This window comes from Brachycentrus maculatus, unplaced genomic scaffold, assembly GCF_059751285.1.
Source record: "Brachycentrus maculatus isolate JH-2025_06_01 unplaced genomic scaffold, ASM5975128v1 h1tg000064l, whole genome shotgun sequence".
Lineage (NCBI taxonomy): Eukaryota > Metazoa > Arthropoda > Insecta > Trichoptera > Brachycentridae > Brachycentrus > Brachycentrus maculatus.
Window position 1 is genome coordinate 678,285 of NW_028280818.1, and position 26,347 is coordinate 704,631.

The 26,347-nt window shown below is 35.1% G+C and overlaps 1 protein-coding gene across 1 annotated transcript; it reads left to right on the plus strand.

Moving 5' to 3' along the window:
• The first annotated feature begins 7,537 nt into the window (after nt 1-7,537).
• Nucleotides 7,538-26,253, plus strand: Cndp2 (Cytosolic non-specific dipeptidase 2). Its single transcript, XM_088256582.1, has 8 exons — nt 7,538-7,944; nt 15,760-15,957; nt 19,334-19,595; nt 20,149-20,397; nt 20,932-21,062; nt 22,302-22,427; nt 23,934-24,092; nt 24,851-26,253. The coding sequence occupies exons 1-8, from the start codon at nt 7,678-7,680 to the stop codon at nt 24,893-24,895; spliced, it is 1,437 nt and encodes a 478-aa protein (XP_088112708.1). The 5' UTR covers nt 7,538-7,677; the 3' UTR covers nt 24,896-26,253.
• Nucleotides 26,254-26,347: the final 94 nt, after the last annotated feature.

A 26,347-nucleotide genomic window follows, 5' to 3' on the forward strand; every position in this document is an offset into this window, starting at 1 on the left:
TCTTCAAAATATTATGACGGTTAGGGAAAGAAGCTTAGGTAGATCTCAAGTGGCTTTATTTTTTTGTGTTGATTGGCAGTCACAGTCAAAAGGGATCAGGGATGATGAGTGATTGGAAACATATTCAATAACGGACTTTGAGCAAAATGATTTACTTGTGTATTTATGAGTTTCAAATTTTTATTAATTGCCTTTTTAATTTCTAATATTTCTAAGTAATCAAATTTAAGTCCTCTATTGCATGTGTGTAATATATTTAAATATTTATTTTAATGAAATAAGTGATTATTTTCTATTAAGTGATTGGCAAATTCAGCATACTTTTTTTCTTATTTAGGTATCTTGTATGCTCTTGTAGGCATGTAGCTACAAGCTACTGCTACTGCCAAGTTGGCAACACTGAAAATACGAATTCGCCACGGAGATTCCCGAACGAATTCAACAAAAGCGACCAACCGACGAGAGGAGGCCAAGATTCGCCTGCATCGTTTGGTTCTAAAGGACGTGTAACTAGCTTCACATTTTAATTCAAAGTTTTAATTAATTAATTAGATTAAATTATAATAGTTAATATCAATGTTAATTAAAGTGCAAGAACTTATATCATTAAACAATATGTAAGTAATAATTCTTTAAATATCCTTTTCTGGCTTCCCGTTTTGATAACACACACACACACGAGGTGACCAAACTCTTTACATCGGATGTTAAAATTTCTAAATGTTTTTCATATATATATATATATATATATATATATATATATATATATATATATATATATATATATATATATAGGCTGGGACGCGATGAGCACTGTAAGGAATAAATTCCTTATTTATTATGATAATAAATCAAGATATCAATTATAGTGATTTTAAAACAAAGTTACATTTTAATTATTAAAAAATGTTTCAACGTATTTAAATGGTTTTGAGATTATTTGTTTGCATAAGGCACCACATCGGATCGACACAGTGTTAATTTCATCTATAATTACATGAAGGCAAGTAACACAGTAACTAACAAACTAACCACTACGCCACTTTACCGTAGGGATAGGCAGAGAGAATAGAGAATAGAATGACACATCAATTTTTGAAACAATATTCGCCTCTTAAACATTCATGCATCTCCTCATACGTACCCTGCGATTATTCCGACTCCTGACCTAACCACACCCAAGTATTTGAAATACTTGATCATACCAAATTTTCCTCGGTCGTACGCTGCTCCTATTTTAAACTACATTTACTGTTATTTATTCGTTCACTCTATTCACATGCCCAAACCATCTCAACACACATTTTTACATTTAACCGATAGTGCTTATCTCATCCATGCACTCTTTTCTTATTTTTCCATTCAAACATCTATCATATTTGGCTTTGACGCACATTTGTCTGAGAGATCTCATTTCGGCTGCATTCAGTGTATTTTCATTGTTCTTTTGCCAACTCCATGCTTTTTATTCCATCGCGTCTATCCTTAACGATGGAAAGATAGCTGGTCATCCACCTCCCAGGAGCGGACTTCGAGAATAACAGGACATAGTCCTAGCTATAGAAAAAGAAGGAGAAGCGTCTATCTTTGCGGTGTCTTAAGCACAATACAGGTGTATGTTTTTAAAATAAATGTTGAATGTATTTTAAGAATTAGTTGAATCACACACAGCTTCATTTGACTCATAAGAACAGCCTTTGAGATCGTGTCTTATTTCTTGTTTTATACAATTCGAGCCGACATCCGGGTATTAGTTTTGTATCATATAAAGCCGCTGTAAACGCACAGAACGGTGGTGTGTGTACACATACACTTACTTGTATTATGTTAATGTGGCTAAAGTATATGTGTAGCTAACATTAACTAACAAGTAGGTACTCGAATCCGTTCGTATGAGTAAGCTTTATGCACCTGCAACGCTCAAATTAGACCCTTTTGGTAATAAATTTTATTATCTATGGTCTCAATTGGATACCCAATAAAATGCGAGTGCCTGTCCCTACTTTTATCTGATTTGGCGCCGGAATTCCAAGATTTCTTCCTTTTCTAACCGTTCGCTGTACACAATGGTGCATAGGGCACTGCATCGATGCATTGTTTTCTTGATAATTAATTACACATTGGCAAGATGATCAGTCTTGCGCTTCAAGTAACAGTTGTTATATATTATTATTATAAAATCTATATTTTATGGTAAAAAAAAATACACCGTTTTTGTATTGAAAACAAAAGTTTTCTTTCGAATTCAATAGATGGCTTAGAAAAGTCACAACTAAATTTTCTCTAAATTCAGGTAACATTTTACGTAATTGAACAACATATTTGCATTGAAAAAATAAGTTTTTCTTCGAAATAATTATATCGTTTTGAAAAGAAAAGAGTAATGGAAATGTCTTCACAAACCCGTATCTGCACCCTGATGGTTCATAGGGCACTGTATCATATAAACGTAGTGTTATCTTGATTGTTAACATAAAAAGGAAAGGTGATCAGCCCTCCGCTTCAGTTACCAGTCCAGGGTAATATTGAATAAATATCAGAGTGAAAAAATCACTTACATATATTTATTTGACCCCCCCCTGGAAATCGAACTCGGTACCTCCAGAACGGTAGCCGAGCGTCCTGACCATTACAGTACGGAGGCGGACAAAACATTGAAATGTAAGAAGTTAAAAAAAAATATTAATTAATTTTTAAATCCAACACATATTTTTTGAGTCCAAGAAGTTGTGTTTTATTAAAAACACATAAAAATTAATATTGTGACACTTGTTTCGCCTAGTTATGGCATTTTCAAACCAATAGACATTCGTTTGAAAACGCCATAACTAGGCGCAACAACTGTAACAGTATTAATTTTTATATGTTTTTAATAAAATACAACATAGTAGACTCAAAAAAATCTGCGTTTGATTTAAAAATCAATTCATAAATTAAAATGGAGTTCTTTAATTCAACGCCAAATCAATAAAAATATATGAAAATATTTTTTTCAATACACATGTATGTATTATAAAAAAAATGTGCGTGGAGACACGTCTGACTTGTTTGCCAGTCCCCTTAACAAAGCGGCGTGCCAGCATATTTGGCAGTACGCAAATAAATAAATACCATAATTCGATATAATAAGCATGATATATATTCGGTAATATATTACTAACAAAATGGCAAATCATAATCGTTAGCTTGGCAGATAATAGCTAGAGATATACGAGGTAAAATTAATGTTAGCAGCCACAAAAAAACTTGGTAAGATAGGTGTCGGCCATTACGACATGATAAGACTTAGCAAAACGTGTAATTAATTAGAGGATACGAACCAGATATACGCACTCGTATGTGGCAATAATAACTAACTAACATGCCGCTTCCACGCAGGGTTAGGAAGAGAGAATAGAACGCCACACCAATCTGTCTTTGCACACAATCTTAGCCATCTTGGAGGACCACATCCACACATCTTCCCATACATACACGCCGATTATTCCGACTCCTGACCTGAGCACTTTCAAGTATTTGAAATACTTGATCAAGCTAAGTTTTCCTCGGTCTTCCTCTGCTTCTATTACCAACCACATTTGCCTCATAAATTTGTTTGACTATCCTTTATTCACTCATTCGATTCACATGCCCAAACCATCACATCACATCATTCTTAATTTTATTGATAATGCTTATCTCAGCCTTAAATTCTTTCCTTATTTCATCACTCGAACATCTATCATACATTGTTTTGCCGCACATTCATCTAAGAGATCGAATTTCGACTCATTTCGTCTACTTTCATACTTCTTTTAAAAACTCCATGCTTCATTTCCATAGATTAGGATTTCAATCCTCCTTTATTAATTGTAGTACTAATTCTCTAATATCCTTAGTCTTTTTGAACGGTAAAAGGTTTCGTCACCCTCATGACATCTTCAGATCTGTCGAATTTATAAATTTAAAAGGTTTTTTATTTTTATTTTACAATATATTGATATTTTATATTTACATACAATATTCAATACGAGAATCGTTTGAATTCAGGTTTGCTGCTTATCCGTTCGTTCAATCCTTCAGTAGTATCGCCAACGGTGAAATTTTCCTAAAATTATATTTCAGCACGTAATGTTTTCAGTTTCATATTCAACTGAAAAACAAATCTTTTTTTCTTCTTCTTCTTCGTGTCCACAGCCAATGGTGCGTAAGGCACTGAATTTATCTCGATTCGAATTTATCTCATGGTTTATCTAAATTTTTAGTTTTTTTTTCTGGGTAATTTTTTAAATTTGTAATTTATGTTTTTTTTTTAATGTTCAAGTACTATCTACCCTCTGATTGCAAACAGCTATATATGGAATCAAACATTTCGATCATTATCACTAGTCTGTTTTTGGTTGGTTGGAAGATATTGCACTTTAGCAATAGGCCAATGTACTCATTTATTTTCTGTACATGAAGTTAAAATAAATAGAAAAAGTCGACAGTTAAAAAAAAGTTTAAAAAAAATAAAAATAAAACCTTTTATAAATTTATTTTTAACAAAAGTGAAGAAAAATTAAAGCTCAGACTTATTTTCATCCGTTATGTGTATCCTTTGTGCACTTTTTTATATTTGCGATCGTTAAATAAAACAAAAATTTTAAATACAATCGGAATGTGAAAAAAGTCCCGCATGGGAAAACTCAGTGAGGACATATTTTTACATATGATCTGTAAATTGTTAAAAAGTGTATGACGAAAACAAATAATTTAATTAATTAAAAACGACGTAAAAAAAGGCCGAGCCCTCTAGTACATCCTTACTGGACTCATTGTAGTCCCAATAACCCGCTCCGTCTGACGTTTAGCGCATAACGGTAGAAATGGTAGCATGGCCGCCCCGTGGGCTCGGATGCTGTGGACGGTGGATACGGGAGGCGCTGCAGGCAGCAGGGAGGGGAGGTGTCACTAGGTCTGTGTGTCTCGCGCTACAACGTGAATGTACGTACATACACACATGTACACTGCGACACGTGATCGCGGCTTCTCAACTGTGGGCCGCGCACACAAGTTTTCTCAACAATGGGGCTCATTATGAAACTGATTAAATGACCATCACGCCGCTTCTCCGCGGGGGTAGGCAGAGAGAATAATACGCCACACCGATCTGTGTTTGCAAATAATATTCGCCTCTTCCATATTTGTGCATCTCCTCATACATAGCCGCTGATTATTCCGACTCTGACCTGACCACTTTCAAGTATTTGACATGCTTGATCATCATGCCAAGTTTTCCTCGGTTTTTCTCGGCTTCTATTACCAGTATTGACATTCGTTTGAAAATGCCATAACTAGGCGAAACAATTGTCACAATATTTTTCTTTTCTGTTTTTTGTTAATAAAATACAAGTTAGTACTCAAAAAATCTGTGTTTGATTTAAAATTAATACATAAAAAGCCACACTTGCCTCATAGATTTGTTTTATTGTAAAAGTATTCGAAATACTTGATCATGACAAAGGTTAAAATTATTAATAGAAAAATATTTGCAAGGTTCTCTTGATAACAAAGTTTTAGAAGCCCTCCACCACACACAACGCTTTAACACCAACACATGCAGAACGGAACCGGTACTACACGGCTACAATGTGGCGGGAGGTATTCGCGGCTAGGTACCCGAGACACGTAGGTACTGCGCGCTTGTGTAAGGGTACCTACCTAGCTCGGACACGGCCGGACGTACCTATACGTACCATATGTACGTGGAGTTGGCGGAAAACTGAATTTATACGTCCACCCGGTTCGAGGGCTGTGCCTCGGGCCTTTTTTTACGCTCGCCCGTTGTTTGCGTCCGCGTACTGCAACGGTATGCGTTGTAAATTTATCAATCGTTGGGATAGGATGTACAATTTGTAGATACATTTGTTTATTTATCTTTTTTTCATCATACACTTAATTACAAAAAACAATGATGTGCCATCACTGGGTCTTCCCGTGCTGAGAGACATTTTACAATCCTTAAATACTTTATGTATTAATTTTAAATCAAACACAGATTTTTTGAGTCTACTAAATTGTATTTTACTGGGGCATTATCAAACGAATGAATGATAATGCCCTAACAAGGCGAAACAATTGTCACGATATAAAATTTTTATGTTTTTTTGTTAATAAAATACAATTAAGTAGACTCAAAAAATCTGTGTTTGATTTAAAATTAATACAGGAATTAAAATGGAGTTCTACAAATTAAACGGCAAATCAATAAATACTTAAATACTTATTTACAAGACTTCTTCTTCTTCAAACACTCATCCGCACCCGATGGTGCATAGGAGACTGCATCATATGAACGCAGTGTTATCTTGATCGTTAACACATGAAGGAAATATGATCAGCCCTCCGCTTCAGTCACAAGTCCAGGGTGATATTGAATAAATATTAAGAGTGAAAAATCACTTATTGACCCTCCCCTAGGAATCGAACCCGGAACCTTCAGTATGGTAGCGTGCTGACCATTACTCTACGAAGACGGACAAAACTTCAAAACTATATGAAAGATAATTTTTTATGAAATGCAATCAAATACGACATGTCCGAATGATGCGATCTATTTCTGATCTACCGACCTCCATTTTTCATTTATGAATAAGTCTTTTTAAATAAAGTTTCTATTTTAATTACTTTATAGAAAACGGAAGCAGGTTGTATAACTTTATTGCATAGTAACCAAAGTTCCTCTGACTTCTTCTTTCTGGCTTCATCCCAACTTATTGTCTATGGTCTTTGTAGACTGTCGGGGACAGCCCTCCTCATCCTCAGGCTGTAGGCCCTTCTATCGTGGACAACGTCACCTAATTTTAAATTTTGGACTCCCTAGGTAGCGCTGTTATTGAGATATGAAAAACCCGTTATTTCTCTGGAACCATTAGACTAAAAGACACCAAATTTTATTATTTAACAAAATTGTCATATATTCTGGCCCTAATGCAGGTTCGAATTAAAATATAGATATAACATTTTAATATTTCTTTACGTATATAAAGAAGAATAGAACCGATTGTTTTTTTATATTAGTTTATTTAACAAAAAATCAATTGACAACTGTCCATTTCGAAAGAGAAAAACACTAAAGACAGAAGCCGGCGGAAAACGCTAAAAGCTAAATCAAACAAATTAATAAAATCAGTAGCACTATTGGAAGCCACACTGACAACTAATAATTCGGTTTTCCTGCCATCTATTGAAAATATTACGAAACTTCTTTATAAAAACTACATTTCATTAAAGTCGATAAAACAGAAATCTGCTTTAAACTCTCGCAACGTCAAAGTTTAATGACACCGCAAAACACAATCGTGTCAATAAAATAATTTGTACCGATTTTCAACAGCTGACAAATCGTAAATTAATATTTGTTCGTTACGAGATACTGTCCGCGTTGGATCCTAAACTTACAAACACATTGTCACTATCTGACTTGTACGTAATTCGATCATTGAACCGGCATCGTGAAACAGTTGTATCATGCTGTATTTATGACGATTTTCTCTATTGTCCAATCGGTTTCGTTCATTTGCGGAGGAGGCGTCGATCAGTCGGTACCTGTCTGATAATTCTGTAGGCGTACAGTTTAAATTTAAAAGGTCCGCATAATTTAGCGATCCTTTCAGCTTATTTCGCGTGCATTTTTTTTGCCGGTGTTTGTGCAAGATGGCTTTGCCGGGTGCTCTCGTGAACCTGTTCGCGCACATTGACAAGAACAAGGGGAGGTTTATCGACGTTCTTCGGGAATCCGTGGCTATCAAGTCGGTTTCCACGGATGCTGCTCACAGAAGCGAGTGCCAGCGGATGGTGGAGTGGACCGCCGAGAAACTGAAGGTCCTCGGAGCGACTGTCGAACTGAGGGACATTGGAAACCAAAAACTCGAAGGGAAAGAGATACCTCTTCCGAATGTGATTGTTGCACAGCTCGGAAAAGTAAGTTATTTTTGTTTTATTTTATTTAATTAAGGCTAATCGGCTGTCCAAACTCAAAACACAGTAAGGGACATTTTTTGTAGTACGTTTTTTTTGCATTTTTGGACTAAGTAGAATCTACAACATTTTGAGTGTGTCCAAATACTTGTTCACAAAATCTGGATTATCTCCAATTGCAGGAGGTATTTTCATATTATTTTTAACATCTCATCAAAAATGAAGAAGAATATGGAAGTCTGGGCATTTACGGGGCTGACGACCGTCATAGGCTGGTTTAGGTGATCACTTTACACACGTGTAACATTCACCAATTCTACCCATTATTGACAACCACACTACTCAAATTCTTGGAAGTTCTAAATATATGAACCAATTTAGAAACATTTATTTAGAAATTAAGTCAAATTAGTAGTAAGTCAAAATATCTGGTCAAATTATAAGCTTAATAATAAAAATGAAAATGGTATTTTCAGGCGTTTCTCATGTGTGTGATTATAATCCAGGGTTCGGACCTCACATACTAATATAAGAGTTTCTGCTTAGTAAAAAGCTTCTTTACATCTCACCAATAGATGTCTCTAGTGAAGTTCTTGCGATTCAAGAACAGGGTTTCTAAATTGGTTCATATATATAGAACTTCCAAGAATTTGAGTAGTGTGGTTATCAATAATGGGTAGAATTGGGTGCTGGTCAAATAAAATTCATGTAGAATAAATTAAAATGATTAACGAAACACTTGTTTTTTACCACTTGAGTTTAGTAATGACTTTAGTTATTATTCAGACCTGACGATGGAAGTTTAGCTTCCGAAACTATTAGTCATTAATAAACTCAAGTGGTATAAAAACAAGTGTTTCCTTAATCATTTTAACATCTCTTACCACAAAGTATATGCGGAAACAATAAATAAAATAGAAAAAATTACATAGTTATTGATTAAACACTTAGTCATTTAATTAATAACTATGTAATTTTTATGTACTATGTAATTAAACATTTTTGTTATTTTATTAAACAAAAATATGTACAATAACAATAAAGAATACACTAATAAAAATCATCACTATAATGCAATAGACTTTTTCATTCATTCAAACCCTTATCCACACCCCAATGGTGCATAGGGCACTGCATCATATAAACAAAGTGTTATCTTGATCATTAACACATGAAGGAAAGGTGATCAGCCCTCCGCTTCAGGTACTCCGTAGTACAATGGTCAGCGTGCTCGGCTACCGTTCTGGAGGTCCCAAGTTCGATTCCCAGGGGGGGGGGGTCAAATAAATATATGTGATTTTTTCACTCTAATATTTATTCAATATGACCCTGCACTGCTACCTGAAGCGGAAGACTGATCACCTTTGCTTCATGTGTTAATTGATGATCAAGATAACACTGTGTTTATATTATGCAGTGCCCTATGCACCATCGGGTGCGGATAAAGATTTGAATGATATTGTACCATATGTTATGCTACTACAGAATGAATTATGTTTAGCACGTATTGTTGAAAATTGTTGAAAAAAAAAAAAAAAAATGCACCATCGGGTGCGGATAAAGATTTGAATGATATTGTACCATATGTTATGCTACTACAGAATGAATTATGTTTAGCACGTATTGTTGAAAATTGTTGAAAAAAAAAAAAAAAAATGCACCATCGGGTGCGGATAAAGATTTGAATGATATTGTATCATATGTTATGCTACTACGGAACGAATTATTTTTAGCACGTATTGTTAAGGTGGAGACTGACCGGAGCATTTCGTCGTTACGTAACACGTTAGGATGCGAGCATTCAGGCAGTCAGTACACCGAGCCGATCGCTCCATCCAAAGTTTCGGATGCGAGCGATGTTACGACGATATGTTACGATGAAATGCTCCGGTCAGTCTCCACCTTTAGGGAAATCATAACAAAGTTGTTCCTGGAACCAATTAAGTATGTTATGCGAGGCGTCTCTGTACAATTTTTTTTATTTTGTTCAGTGTTTTGTGCGGAGTTCAAAGTTACCCAGAATATAATTTATATTTGAAGCACTAACTTTGTGATTTCAAAATAATATTAAGAATTTGCCAATCACCTAATAGAAAATAATCACTCATTTGATAAAAATAAATATAAAATATAAAACCCTTATCCGCACCCCAATGGTGCATAGGGCACTGCGTCATACAAATGCAGTGTTATCTTGATCGTTTACACATGAAGGAAAGGTGATCAGCCCTCCGCTTCAGGTACCAGTCCAGGGTAATATTGAATAAATATGACAGTGAAAAAATCACTTATGTTTATTTTACCCCCCTTGGGAATCAAACCCGGGACCTCCAGAACGGTAGCCGAGCGTGCTGACCATTACACTACGTATAATAAATAAAATAAAGGTCTAAATATATTACACACATGCAATAGAGGAGTTAAATTAGATTACTTAGAAATATTAGAAATTAAAAAGGCAATTAATAATAATTTACAACTAAAAATACACTAATAATAATAGATTAGTGATTTTTCACTGTAATATTTATTCAAAATAACCCTGGACTGGTACCTGAAGCAGAGGGCTGATCACCTTTCCTTCATGTGTTAATGATCAAGATAGCACTGTGTTTATATGATGCAGTGCCCTATGCACCATAGGGTGCGGATAAGGGTTTGAATGAAAAATTGAATGAAAATACACAAGTAAATGATTTTTCTTAAAACTTTATAAAATTAAACAACTTTGTTTTAACCACTTTTTATTGGTACACTTTATCCAACCGGTTTCGACAAGAACCTTGTCATCATCAGGGTTTATGTACTAAATTCTAAAATATTGAAATACTCATTATTACCCTTCCCTTACCGAAATCTTCCACTCGAAGTTGTCATTTGGAGTTGACGTATTCGCTACACAATGCACAATAAAAACAACATTTAGGAGTTTTTAAATCATATTTTTTAAACCATATTTTCATATGGTGTACGGAGTGCATGGAAATTTTTGGTAAGGGAATGGTAATTAACTATGAGTATTTCCATGTTTTAGAATTTAGTACATAAACCCCGATGATGACAAGGTTCTTGTCGAAACCGGTTGGATAAAGTGAAAAAATTAAAAAATTAAAAAAAATGGTTAAAACAAAATTGTTTTATTTTATAAGGTTTACAAAATGTGCCACAAAGTATCTGCGATAAACATTCCAGACTTTTATTAGTCCATTATTAAATATGTTTCCAATCACTCAGCATCCCTGATCCCTTTTGACTGTGACTGCCAATCAGCACAAAGGAATAAAGCCACTTGAGATCTACCCAAGCTCCTTTGCCTGGCCGTCAAAATATTTTGAATTTTGTTAAGTAGATAGTGTTTTAGTATTAATTAGTCTTGATAAAGAAGCGATTAGCTTCGAAACCGGTAATAGTAATTTTAAAACAAAGTTAAATTTTAATAATCACCCAGAATAATTTTAATCCATAGCTGTCAATCATTTCATTCCCTTACATCTTGGTAGGTAACTAAAATCTAATTTCATTAATTGATTCAGCAGTCACTTTGTGGTAAAATCTATCCATTTTAAATTAAATTTTTGCTAAGTAAATACCACAAATAGTAGTATTTACTAGGTTAAACTTAAATTGTTTGGGTTATGGTCCCGTGGTTAGTGTCGCAGACTCTAAAGTCAGAGTTTCTTGGTTCGAACCCACTCTACCACAATTTGACACCTATTTCTAATAATGAGCCGCTTAGGCTCACAGAAATAGTATGAAATTGAAATATTTGTGTAAATAATAAAAACACAAAAGAAAAAATAAATAAATAACTAAAATCTAGATGCAGAGTGATTAAGCCTATATTTTTTCTTGATAGCTTTTCATAGATGACGAAGAATATGCAAGTTTGGGCATTTACAGGGCTTATGACTCGTTATAGGTTGGGTTTAGTAATTACTTAATGTGTGTGTAACAAACATTCACCAATTCTACCCATGATTGATAACCGCACTACTCAAATTCCGGGAGTTATATTTATGCTTATATTGAAAAGACATTCCATGTGTTACTTCTTCGGCATCTATATTTAAAATCAGCAAGTATATCTTTTAAATTGAAGCATAAATTTAACATGCAGAATTTGAGTAGTGTGGTTGTCAATCATGGGTATGATGGTGAATATGTGAAAGACGTTTAAAAGACAGCTTATTGTGTTTATAACTCGAACCCTTGACCTTCAGTTCAAATAATTCCGATGTAATATAACCACAGGCCAACGCACTCAAATAAGTTTTATCATAAAAATAAATACTAGCCATAAGTAAATATTACAATAATATTTGTGTTTTCCTGAAAAAAACATACTATGACAAATAATTTGATAATCGCAAACAAATAAAACTCTTAATATCTTAACTCTTGATGACTTGAAAAATCCTTATCTCAAAAAACATTTCTAATTTATGTTTTACTTGGTAAATACCACAATTTCTTTACACGTTGACTGTGGGAAACGCTTTTTAAAAAAAAAAGGAATAAGCCGCAAAGCCTCTATTTTAGAGGCTTGTCTGCAGGTAGGATAGTAAGGAAAGGGGAGGTATATGTGAAAAATACATTACTATGGTTTCTAGTTGAACACCAACTTAATTTAACAGAAGGGAAGCAAGATGAAAGCGGATTACTTTTAACACAAATTTATTCAGTTCTAGAAAATTACAATCAAGAAATAATTAAGAATAATGGCGTGATTCTAATCCGAGAACAGTTGAAAGACGTGTCGATCGGAGGACGGGCGGTGACGAAATGTGACGGGCTGGTTCCCGCTCGCTGCGAGCTCGGTTAGGGTGTTCGGTTATGCTCGTTCATTCGATTGTCGAGTTGCCATAGATTGTTGTGGGTTGCCACATTACAAACACCCTGACCAATTGAAAATAAATCTACCTAGAATTTATTTTAGAATTGGCGGGAATTTAACCCGCAACGCTAGTTTCGCATTCGAGTGTCTACCCGACTAAGCCACAGCGCCTGTCATTTGCATTTGGCTGGCTTAACACATTGTTTTCGGGAAACGCTTCAACACGTCTTCAACATACAGTTGGTAGAGAGTGGGAGACACTTATAAGCGTTCTTTTAGCTTACTTTTGGTAGAATGTGAGATGCCAAAAAACATTGTACCGATTGGAATTGGGTTTGTGGTTATTTGTGATAAGAATACAACCCTAATTTGGTTCGGGCTTGATAAAAAAAAACCGCCCAACAACAGTGTGTAAAAATCTATTGAGACGCGTGTTTCGATGCAATCAGCAGCTTTATCAAACACCGTATGTGAAGCTAAGTCTAGATTTTAGAGTTAGGTCCTTGGGACGTTGAAGGATGAAGAGGGGTTAGGAGCTGTTTCTTATTTTTATTCATTTATTATTTTTTTCAAATTATCAGTGGGAACATAGACAATAGGGGGAGGCTTTAGTCATTGTCATACTGTTAATTAGGTGTTTATTATTATAGTCTGCCTCCGTAGTGTAATGGTCAGCACGCTCGGCTACCGTTCTGGAGGTCCCGGGTTCGATTCCCAGGGGGGAGTCAAATAAATATAAGTGATTTTTTCGATGTAATATTTATTCAATATTACCCTGGTCTGGTACCTGAAGCGGAGGGCTGATCACCTTTCCTCCGTGTGTAAACGATCGAGATAACACTGCGTTTATATGACGCAGCGCCCTATGCACTATTGGGGTGCGGATAAGGGTTTTCTCTTTTTCTTATTATTATATATATATTTATGAGTTTCTATTGTTTCAAAATGCAGTTTATGACTTTTCGTATTCATAATTTTTAAGATTTCTAGGTTTTTTTTTTTGGTTTGTAAAAAATCTAATTTGAAATGGAAAACCTCTAACACCCTAAATTATGGTATCGTGGCTTTTAAAACAGTCTGAAATGAGTAACGATAATAATAGTTCGTAAAAAATATGTTTATCACATTTAATGATGTTTTCCTATATTATTTTGACAATTACGATCGTAATCTGAAATGTACTAGAGTTATCACTAACCTCCGTTGTTTTGTAGCACAAGTTATTGATTGCCCATCATTATCTAGATTAATTTACTATCTAAAGGCTACAAAAATATGCTATTTTTTAATGTTTTTTTTATGATTATAAACCCCAATGCCTCTGAGAGATAATATTTACTATCTGCGTGTGGTTTGGAGAGACCACAAATAAATTACTATGGCTTTGTAGTACAATTTACAGACGTAATATTCATGTTGCAAATTACATATAACTCTTTGTGAGTTGCTGTAGGACTCATTCTTTTGATAGCGTATAATAAAATTAGAATTACTCAGACGTGCAGCTGTGATATGCTAAGACAGTTGCACATCTGAAAATATTTGTGCTAACTTTTATATTAGTCATGGTTTTTGAAAGAATGATTAACGAAAACACTTCGTTTTTTACCACTTAAAATTGAAATTTAGAAATACAAAAAAACCTGAATTCTAATAATAATTTATTAAATAATATATTGTTTCAAAATTCTTCGCCATTGCTTTCCATTTTTCCTTTGTTTTCAAACTCCGTTCCTTGACTAACCCCTTCCCCTTACTTTTCCCTCTCCTTATTTATAGAACAATTTTATATTTTATATTTTAGTTATTATACAGACCTGAATGATGGAAGTTTAACTTCTGAAACATGTAGTCTATAATAAAACTCGAGTGGTAAAAAACGAAGTGTTTTCTTTAATCATTGTAACATGTCTTACCACAAAGTTAATGCCGAAACAATAAATAAAAGTTTTTGAAAGATATGGATGCAGATCTGGATGTAAAATAGTTGTATAATTTATGAATGGAAAAGAGTGTTGCAGTCATCTCAGGATGCCTGAAAAATTCTATATGGAAAAATCCTGACATGAAGATTGGCGGCAAAATTAAAACATGTAAAATTTCTTCTTCTTCTTGTAGATCCTAGGGATCTGTTTGTGCCTGCGCATGTTGATGCGAAGGCACAAACAGATCTCCTCTTGGGGTGTTGACTCCCAGCGGTCTTTCCGTCTTTTGGAGGTCTGCCTGGGGGTCTGCGTCCTTCATATATTAAGTGTTTATAAATGTTTTTTGACATAATCCATGATAAATTATGTATTCTTTATTATGTAGTCTTTAATCAATCATTCATTACATTAATCCGGGCTTTAGTTCAATAATAAATGTTTGCATTCACGTGATTTACAGCTAATCCTTTTATCTAGTAGGGCATTTGAAGGTGACAAACAAATATACCATATTTATATATTTATAGATATACATATATATGTATATACAACATTTTGAGTGTCCAAATTCTTAAATGGTTCATATATATATAGAACTTCCAAGAAATTGAGTAGTGTGGTTTTTTTGACATCTCATCAAAGATGAAGAAGAATATGGAAGACTGGGCATTTACGAGGCTGACGACCGTCATAGGCTGGTTTAAGTGATCACTTTACACACGTGTAACATTCACCAATTCTACCCATTATTGACAACCACACTACTCAAATTCTTGGAAACTCTATATATATGAACCAATTCAGAAACATTGTTCTTGAATCACTAGAACTTCACTAGATACACCTATCGGTGAGATGAAAAGAAGCTTTTTACTGAGCAGAAACTCTTTTGTATGTTAAGTCCGAATCCTGGATTATAATAGCATACATGAGAAACGCCAGAAAATATAATTTTAATTTTATTATTTTTAGCTTATAACATGACCAGTTAATTTATTTTCTTCTATATTATTGATTCTAATATATATTATTGATTATAAAATGGAATTACTTTCCCAGGACCCCAAGAAGAAGACCGTCTGCCTGTACGGGCACCTGGATGTCCAGCCCGCCAACAAGTCGGACGGGTGGGACACGGAGCCCTTCGACCTGGTGGAGAAGGATGGGAAGCTCTTCGGGCGGGGCTCCACCGACGACAAGGGCCCCGTTCTCTGCTGGCTGCACGCCATCGAGAGCTTCCAGAAGATCGGCGTCGAGGTATGGATACCATGGATGTTATTTATTGTAACTGCAGACAGTTGGTAGAATTCCATTTTAAATTTTTGCGTAATATATCCAAAATTAAACAAGGTTATTTGATTGAATTCTACTTTAATATACATATATCGCTCACTCCTTTCAAGAACGTCATAAATCAAAAATTGTCGATTTTCAGTTGTGCATGTTTTCGGAATGCCCAGAAAATGTACTATATCCCACCAAAAGTAGCATATTTTTAACTTAATATTTACCCGCTACAGGGCAGAAAGTGTTGTTTTTGCATTTTGAAGAAAAGGTATTGTTTAATCACTTTTTCAAATATACTACATAAATATTTTTCAAATGGAGAAAAAACCTTCAGGTTTTACCTAAAAATATCTGTTGCGCAGTAAAAAGTTCAATAAGTGGCTTGATATTTATTTTTAATACATTGTACTATATTTTTAAACTTTAAAAACGTTCTCCTGAAAAATCAAGTATTTTGATTTATGACGTTCTTGAAAGGAGTGAGCGATATATAACAAAGTTATATTTTGCTTTCAAGTATGAAATAACAAAATCCAATGTGTCACTCTGTTATGAAAAAAATTTATTATATTAGTTTTAAGTTGTATCTCATATCATAGTTTTTGGTATTAAACAATTATTTAACCAAAATTCACCTGTAATCAATGAAACGACTATTAAAGTTTATTCTAAAATAATTATATTATTCCGCCTCCGTAGTGTAATGGTCAGCACACTCGGCTACCGTTCTAGAGGTCCCGATTTCTATTCCCAAGGGGGGTAAAATTAATATAAGTGATTTTTTCACTGTAATATTTATTCAATATTACACTGGACTGGTACCTGAAGCGGAGGGCTGATCACCTTTGCTTCATGTGTTAATTGATGATCAAGATAACACTACGTTTATATTATGTAGTGCCCTATCCACCATCGGGTGCGGATAAGGGTTTGAATGATATTGTACCATATTTTATGCTATTACAAAACAAATTATTTTTAGCACATATTGTTAGAGAAATCATAACAAATTTGTTCCTGGCTGATCACCTTTCCTTCATGTGTAAACAATCAGGATAACACTGCGTTGATATGCCCTATGCACCATTGGGGTGCGGATAAGGGTTTTATTATCATTATATATAGAAGTTCCAAGAAACGGAGTAGTGCGGTTGTCAATCATGGGTAGAATTGGTGAAGCCCCGTAAATGCCCAGACTTCCATACTCTTTTCATCTATGTTGAGATCTCAAAAAAATATATAAAACGTTAATTAGTTGTTTGACCCTCGTGAGTTGTAATTTGCTGAATAGTTCCTCAAATATATCAAATAGAGATTTGCTTATCAGCTCACAGAGTCCACTTGTGCTATCTTGTGCACTATATAGCGTAGTATATAGCAGTGCTCCGCAACCAGTGTGCCGTGGCACAATGGTGTGCCGTGAGCAGGATTCAGATGTGCCGCGACCAAATTCAATGTAATTGACATTTTTTAAATTTTACATTATGTAATTAAATACAAAAATAATTGGTCATTGTGTGTTAACACACAATGACAAATTATTTTTCATAACATTGTCTTTTATTTCAAAATTATAAAATAATTATGAATACGTCATTTTTCAACGTATTTTATGTATTAATAGTTAAAACACAGATTTTTTGAGTCTACTAAGTTGTATTTTATTGTGAAAAAACACATAAAAATTAATATTATGACAATTGTTTCGCTTAGTTATGGCATTTTCAATCAAATGCGAGGCGAAACAATTGTCACAATATAAATTTTTATATGTTTTTTAACAATAAAAAAACAAGTTGACTAAAAAAAATCGGTGTTTGATTTAACAATTACAGCATAAATTAAAATAGAGTGCTACAAATTAAAAGCCAAATCAATAGAAATAAAACTTTAGGTGTGCCGCGGAATTCTAGGAAGAATTTTAGTGTGTCGCAGGTGAGAAAAGGTTGCGGAGCACTGGTATATAGACCCGGGTAGCTGGAATTCCTAGTATCTTGCAACACAATGCGGGTGTCCAGATGGCTGCGAGTGATTGCACTTATCTTCACGTGATATCACGGCGTACGGCGTTAGTCCTCGTGATAACATCGCATTTTCAATGTTATACCAATGTCTAATGTTTTAATTGTTTCCACGATTCAGTAGTTAAGATATAGTTAACCCTTTGACTGATGACTTTTAATGGATATTTAATTTTTTGTAAAATTAATGCATTATTGCAAGGCATCAAATAACAATATTTTCTAGTCTTTTTAATGTCCGTCCGCCTCCGTAGTGTAATGGTCAGCACGCTCGGCTACCGTTCTGGAGGTCCCGGGTTCGATTCCCAAGGGGGGTAAAATAAATATAAGTGATTTTTTCACTGTCATATTTATTCAATATTACCCTGGACTGGTACCTGAAGCGGAGGGCTGATCACCTTTCCTTCATGTGTAAACCATCAAGATGACACTGCGTTTATATGACGCAGTGCCCTATGCACCATTGGGGTGCGGATAAGGGTTTTATTTATTACTTTTTAATGTTTATTTAATAATTATTTTTTTGATATAAATAAAATAATATAGATGAAAAAGAATGTAGAATCCTGGGCATTTACGGGGCTTACGACCTTCATAGGCTGGTTTTAGTGATAACCTTACACACGTGTAACATTCACCAATTCTACCCATGATTGATAACCACACTACTGAAATTCTTGGATGTTCTATATATATATTTTTCAAAATCGAAACACTAGATTTTCAAATCACTAGAATTTCACTAGAGACATCTATGGTAAGATGAAAAGAAGCTTTTTATTCAAGAGAAACTCTTTCATTTGTATATGAGGTCCGAATCCTAGATTTTAATCACATACATGAGACACAAAACATATACATATTTTTTCTGTTTCTCATATTCATTTATTAATTTTTAAAATATAAGTTTTTCTTAGTAAATACCACAATTTCTTAAAATCTAGTGTTTCCATAATTTCTGCATCATTTTCAAACACTGTATAATAAAACTTGAATAAAAAATCTATAGATTTTACCACAAAATGACTGCCGAATAAATTAATGAAGATAATTTTTTAAATATAAGTCTTACTTAGTAAATACCACTATTTCTTAAAATCTACTGTGACACGTGTTTCAATGCATTCCACATCATTTTCAAACACCATATGTGAAAATGATGCGGAATGCATCGAAACACGTGTCACAGTAGATTTTAATAAATAGTGGTATTTACTAAGTAAAACTTAAATTAAAAATGGATAGATTTTACTACAAAGCGACTGCCGAATCAATTAATGAAAAGATAATTTTAACTAACGGGTTAAACATACTTTTTTATTCAGATCCCGCTGAACATCAAGTTCATCTTCGAGGGCATGGAGGAGTCTGGCTCCGAGGGCCTGGACGAGCTGCTGATGGAGAAGCTCAAGCCGGAGGGGTACTTCGAAGATATTGATTACGTATGCATCTCCGACAACTACTGGCTCGGCACCACCAAGCCCTGCCTGACCTACGGCCTGCGGGGGGTCTGCTACTTCTTCGTGGAGGTGCAGTGCGCCGCTCAGGACCTGCACAGCGGAGTCATGGGAGGGACTGTCCATGAAGGTACACCTTTGCATTTTCACTTAATTTGTATATCTGAATAAATCACTAAGGACGGGAAAGGTATTTCTACCTGTTGGGTCGATTGATGCTAAAGGACGGGAAGGGTATTTCTACCCGTTGGGTCGATGGATACTTAAGGACAGGAAGGGTATTTCTACCCGTTGGGTCAATCGATGATTCCTTAAGGAAGGGAAGGGTATTTTTACCTTCTGCGCTAGCCTCATTTCAAAGTCCAAAAAGAAGGAATTACATATTTCATATTTTTATATGAATATTATGTACCTACCTCTTTGTTAAGGTCTTAACTATATGTACACAATTATCAGATCCCGTCGCCAGCATCCGCATGCGTAAAAAACACCCGTCTGAAATGTGTTAACACATTAACTACCAAAAGCCAGTCGACTTTTCACTGCCAACTGTAAATGACCAAACACCGATTAGTGTTTTTTTTCCAACGTAAATTAATTTAAATTAATTCAATTGATTTTGTTTCAAAAACTTTAATAAAATGATTTGAATGAATTATAATGAAAGTTGTGTTGGGTTCCAGCCATGGCCGACCTGGTGTACCTGCTCAACACGCTGGTGGACCGCGACGGCAAGATCCTGGTGACGGGCATGTACGGCAGCGTGGCGCCGCGCTTCCCCGGGGAGGAGGAGATGTACGACAACATCGAGTTCGACCCGGAGGAGTACCGCCTGTCGCTCGGCTCCAACGCACTCGCGCACAAGGGCGACAAGAAGCAGCTGCTCATGTACCGCTGGAGGTACCCCTCGCTCTCCATACACGGGATCCAAGGTCGGTTTTTTTTTCTAAGCCCACCATCCACCCGCAGCGCTTATAAAGTCCTGGGGGACTCTTTGTCAGCTGCGCATAGAGGAATAATTTTAATTCATTCTTAAGGAATGAAAACTCTATGCAGATTGATGAGGGGGGAGGATGATGTATGGACAGAGGCTGTCACTTTGTCCTCACTTTTCAGAATCCCTATTTTTTTTAAAAGAATACAGAAGACAAGAGAGAAAAAAATTAGTATTTACAAAAGTTATTTATAAGATAATGACTTAAAACTAAAGTAACGCAAAGATTCAAGTAAAAATTGAGTTGAGAAAACAGAGACAAGCAAAGGAAACAAGAAAAGGTCGGCTACAACACGTGCAACCTGCAACTTTTAACCGGTTCGGTGCCACAAGCGCGTTAACGCGCTCTCCAATTCCGTGCCGGCCATACAAAATAAGCGCGCTCTCCTTGAGCTTGTCGCAAGCCAATATTAAATTGGCTTGTAACTGCGTCCATTATAACCATCCGTTTTTAACCACTTATGTGTTTCAGGAGCCGTGTACGAACCGGGAACCAAGACCGTGATCCCCGGAAAGGTGACTGGCAAATTTTCCATCAGGATTGTCCCCCACCAGACTCCGGATGAAGTGTCCAAGCTGGTCGTAGACTACCTCAACGGCAAGGTACGCATGCGTCACGTTCATTGAACTACACCCAAACTCAACGCATTGTTGTCGGGCGGTTTTATCAACAACCCCGACCCTAATTATACTCGGACAGTCTGCCTCCCGACTCTCAGTAACAGAAATCACAAGCAACAGAAAACCCAATTCTGATCTGTACAATGTTTGCAGGCGTCTCACGCGCCTTACCAAAAGTAAGAAAATAGAACATATATAAGCGTCTCCTACCAACAGTATGTAAAAGGCGTTTTTAAACATTTCCCACAAACAATGTGTTAGTATACTAATTAGGGTCATATATTCATCACAAGTAACTGCAAACACAATTCCCATCAGTCCAATGTTTTTTGGCATCTCTCGCACTTTTCCAAAAGTAAGCAAACAGAACAATTGCAAGAGTCTCTTGCTCTCTACCAACAGTATGTAAAAGATGCTTTTAAACGTTTCCTACAAATAATGTTAACGTGCCTAGATCAACAAATTTTTGTTTCCAAAAATTTAAGAGGACAACATTGACAATGTTTGGTTTCAATGGGAATTATCCCAAGGAAAAAACAGTTTTCATAAAAAAACAACTTTTTTTTATTTTTAATATTTACCTAGCACTAATTGGGCTTTTACATAAAATGCATAGTAATTAAAAATACATTTGAGACATAATAAAATATATAAGAAAGTACAGCCTAAAAAACGGCTAATTTATTTATATATTTACATAGTACACAAAAAGAATAATTGACTAAACTAACTAACTAACCATCACGCCGCTTCCCCGCAGGGGTAGGCAGAGAGAATAGAGCGCCACACCACTCTGTCCTTGCAAACATTCTTCGCCTCTTCCACGTTCATGCATCTCCTCATACATACCCGCCGATTGTTACGACTCCTAACCTGACCACTTTCAAGTATTTGGCATACCTGATCGAATAATTGACACACTTAACTTATTATTTTGTATCATAAACACAGTTCAAAAAAAGAAAACGGAAACAATTATGCAGAACACATAAAAAAATAATACTAAAAGAAGAACACACAAAAAATATACTTTCAAAACATTATTATATTAATAAATGGTAAAATGTTAAAATCCCCGCATTTTCCCCACATAGTGCCAATCCCCACAGATTCCTCAATTGAGTTGAGATTCCAAGCAGTTTGGGTAAATCCCCACAGATTGGCAACCCTGGTCTGTTGTCTTCATGATTGGGCCGCAGTGATCATGTTGTTTGTTTGCAGTGGGCCGAGAGGGGTTCCCCGAACACCATGAAGGCGTACATGGTCCATGGCGGGAAGCCGTGGACAGCCGACCCCAACCATGAGCACTACAGAGCCGCGGCCAAAGCCACCAAACACGTTTACAAGGTGTGTACAATCTCCAAGTTTTATCCTTACATATATTTTAACTTTCCCTTACGGTGCTAAAAATTCCATGTGCAATGGTGATATCGTAGTCGTACAGAAGAAAGTGACCAACTACCAAAACGTAAAATGCTCAGGAGGGCCATTTAAGTCACTTTTGCTTGGCAACAAAATAAACACCAATGCAGTTAGTCATTTTTAACGAGTCAATATATTATACTACCAAGTTTAAAATCCTTTGGGATTTTTTCAGGGCAATATTAAGCTACTAAGATATCAAATAGTCAATTATCACGTCTTTGTAAAACAACGCACTTGGCCACTTTCTCCTGTATGACTACGATATGTATTTTATGAACACCATATGAAAATGTGATTTTAAAAACGGTAAAAATTTAAATATTCTTAAATGTTGCCTTTATTGACTATAGTTGTAGTTGAAATGTAACAATTTTGTGATGTTAGCTCTGGTAAGTATCTGAAAATGAGAAAAAAAACATCGGAAGTAGTTGCCATAACCGCCGCGGAAGACAACTTGTGCACTACTAAAAGGAGATCTCCTCGCTGATCGGCGTAGACAGTATGAAGCCTCGTGCGCGTGTACGCAAAGCACGGCACGCACGCACACACTGTGAAACGTTTGCGTATTGGTGATTCTATCCCCGATTTTTTCACAAATGATTTTTTAATGTCGCTGCAAATATATATATATATATATATATATATATATATATATATATATATATATATATATATATATATATATATATAATATATATAAATAACTATTTATCGTCGGTATACTGGCAAAAAACACTGACTCTAAAATCTCTGTTTGAATAATCCCTGTTATTTAAAGTGTCTAGCCTGAATGAAATACCCGCTAGTAAAATTAAAGTTGAATTTCTTTTTAAACCACATAAATATGACATTTCAAACTACTTAGTCTATTTTGCCAGTTTATAGAACGTTGAAAACTTTAAACATATGGTGCATATGTTTAAACAAATGGTGCATAAGGCACTGCATCATATAAACGCAGTGTTATCTTGATCGTCAACACATGAAGGAAAGGTGTTTAGCCATCCGCTTCAGGTACTAGTCCAGGGTAATATTGAATAAATATTAGAGTGAAAAAATCACTTTATTTGCTTTATTTGATATCATATTTATTTGCTCCCCCCCCCCTGGGAATCGAACCCGGGACCTCCAGAACGGTAACCGAGTGTGCTGACCATTACACTACGGAGACGGACATTATACTGCATCATTAAGTTAATATTGCATTTTTTCGAGTTGACATTTTTTTACCAGTATGATATTATAATACTTTTATGTAATACATATTCATACTACGGATGAATACAAAAATTGTGAGCCCGTATCTTTTATATTTTTTATTGATATTCTCATTATTGGAGTCGAATCGTAGTAAATACATATCACCGGGAAGGAAAGGTTAATGCTTTCATCTGCCAATTAGAGTTCAATGGGTATTTTTGAATTCAGGTGGAACCGGACATGTGCCGGGAAGGTGGATCCATCCCGGTGACCCTCACGCTGCAGGAAGCCTCCGGGAAGAATGTCCTGCTGCTCCCTGTTGGAGCCGGAAATGACATGGCGCACTCGCAGAACGAGAAAATCAACGTCACCAACTATATCGAAGGGGTAAGAAGAACACACAAATTTATTGCTAGTAAAATACTTTTTTTATAAATCAAGACGCATAGCTAACACATTGTTGTCGGGCGGTTTTTTTATCAACCCCGACCTTAATTAGTAAAATAATTAGGGTCGTATACTAATCATATCGCTCACTCCTTTCAAGAGCATCTTAAATAAAAAATCGTCAATTCTCAGTTGTGCATGTTTTCGGAATGCCCATAAAATGCACTTTATCCCAGCAAAAAAGCCATATTTTTAACTTAATATTTACCCGCTACAGGGCAGAAAGTGTTGTTTTTGCATTTCGAAGAAAAGGTGTTGTTTAATTATTTTTTTAAATATACTAAATATTTTTCAAATGGAGAAAAAACCTTCAGGTTTTACCTAAAAAGATCTGTTGCACAATAAAAAGTTTAATAAGTGGCTTGATATTTATTTTTAAAACATTGTATTATATTTTTAAACTTTAAAAACACTCTCCTGAAAATCAAGTTTTTTGATTTATGACGTTCTTGAAAGGAGTGAACGATATGTAACCGCAAACCCAATTCCGACCTGTACAAGGTTTTTTAGCATATCTCGCGCTCTACCAAAAGTAAGCAAATTTAACGCTTTTAAGCATGTCTGCTGTCTACCAACAGTATGTAAAAGACGCTTTTAAGCATTTCCTGAAAACAATGTGTTAAGCTTATACAAGTACAAGTATGCAACCCAGAATGCACGAGCCGTCGCTGCTATTAGATATTTTTTTTACTTTTCAGACAAAACTCCTCGGGGCCTACCTGTATGAAGTTGGGCAACTATAAAGACTGCAATATCAACTATAAATATTATGATAATCATCATCTAAGCAATATATTCTTTACATCATGTATCAATTATATATCCATTGCAATTTTATGGGTCGAATTATGTACTACCGTAGCAAATATTAATTTTGTGTAACACAAAGTATTATCTTAAATTTTATGAGTCTTATTCCATATTGCGATAGGGAGCAATTGATATTTTGGTTTTCCTGCAAGAATTTTAGAAAAAATAAACTAGTGTTTTCATTGAATACTTTTTTTTCTGATTCTTGCATTCATTTTTAGTTACTGAGAAGATTGGTAATAATGCAGCAATCTCTAATTTACTATTTTTTTTTGTATTTTCAATAGTGGATGAATTTTGGATTGGCTTGAAATAAGGTTTGTTAAATGTTGCCAGATGCTATTTTTCTGAACTGATTTGTGACATTACGATCATGCTCTTTCTATAAATTTATCATATTAAATATATTTTGAATCATTTTTTCGTTACAATTTATCCAAACAATCTGATTTTCTCCCATATTTTAACCTTACAGGGAGTACCAAAATTGATGTCTGACTTTCTCTGGGGAGTGGGTTCTTTTTACATGAAAAAAAAATTTCAGTAAATCGATGTATTATGAAGATAGAAATTAATTATGTTAAAATAATTTAATAAAAAAAACACCTATTCGAAATATTTTTCAATTATGACAAAATTACACACAAATATCCACAGATGTCATTGCTATACAAGTTACATCATATTAACTGACAGATGGACTTCGACGTTCGTTTACGTCCATACTCCCGGACTGGTTAAACCTTTTTCTTTGGTTAAGACTGTGTCCTGTTATTCTCAGAATTCGCTCCTGAGAGGTGGAAGACCAGCTGTCTCTCCATCGTTTAGGTGGTCTTCCTGGGGGTCTGTTACCTCTTTCGCAAACGTCTGCTTCTATCCTCACCACTCGATCCCAACTTGCTCTTCCCACATGATCTCTCCAAAAATGTCTTCTTTCTCTGCCCCATCGCACAACATCTTCGACATTGCAAATTTTTCTTATTTCAGAGATTCTTACTCTGTCGCAAAGTGTTAGGCCTGCAATGGGTCGTAGAGTCTTCATTTCGGTGGTTCTATGAAGGCTTTTCGTTCTCTTGATAAATCTCAACAGATATATCTGCTGTTATTTTAAACCTGTCAGTTAAATTTCACCAATTTTATAAACCACATTAAAAATATGCTGTTTTTTACCAATATTCTCAATAAATTTATATTTTAGAGGCTTGATACAAATATGAAAAATCATTCTTTTAATATTTCTTAAGACTGCATTGAATGTGATCTTTGATAAATAAATCAATTTTATAATTAATTATAATGGTGTTTTATTTTTTTTGTACTTTTTTAAAAACCCTTATCCCCACTCAATGGTGCATAGGGCACTGTAGCGACGCAATGTTATCTTA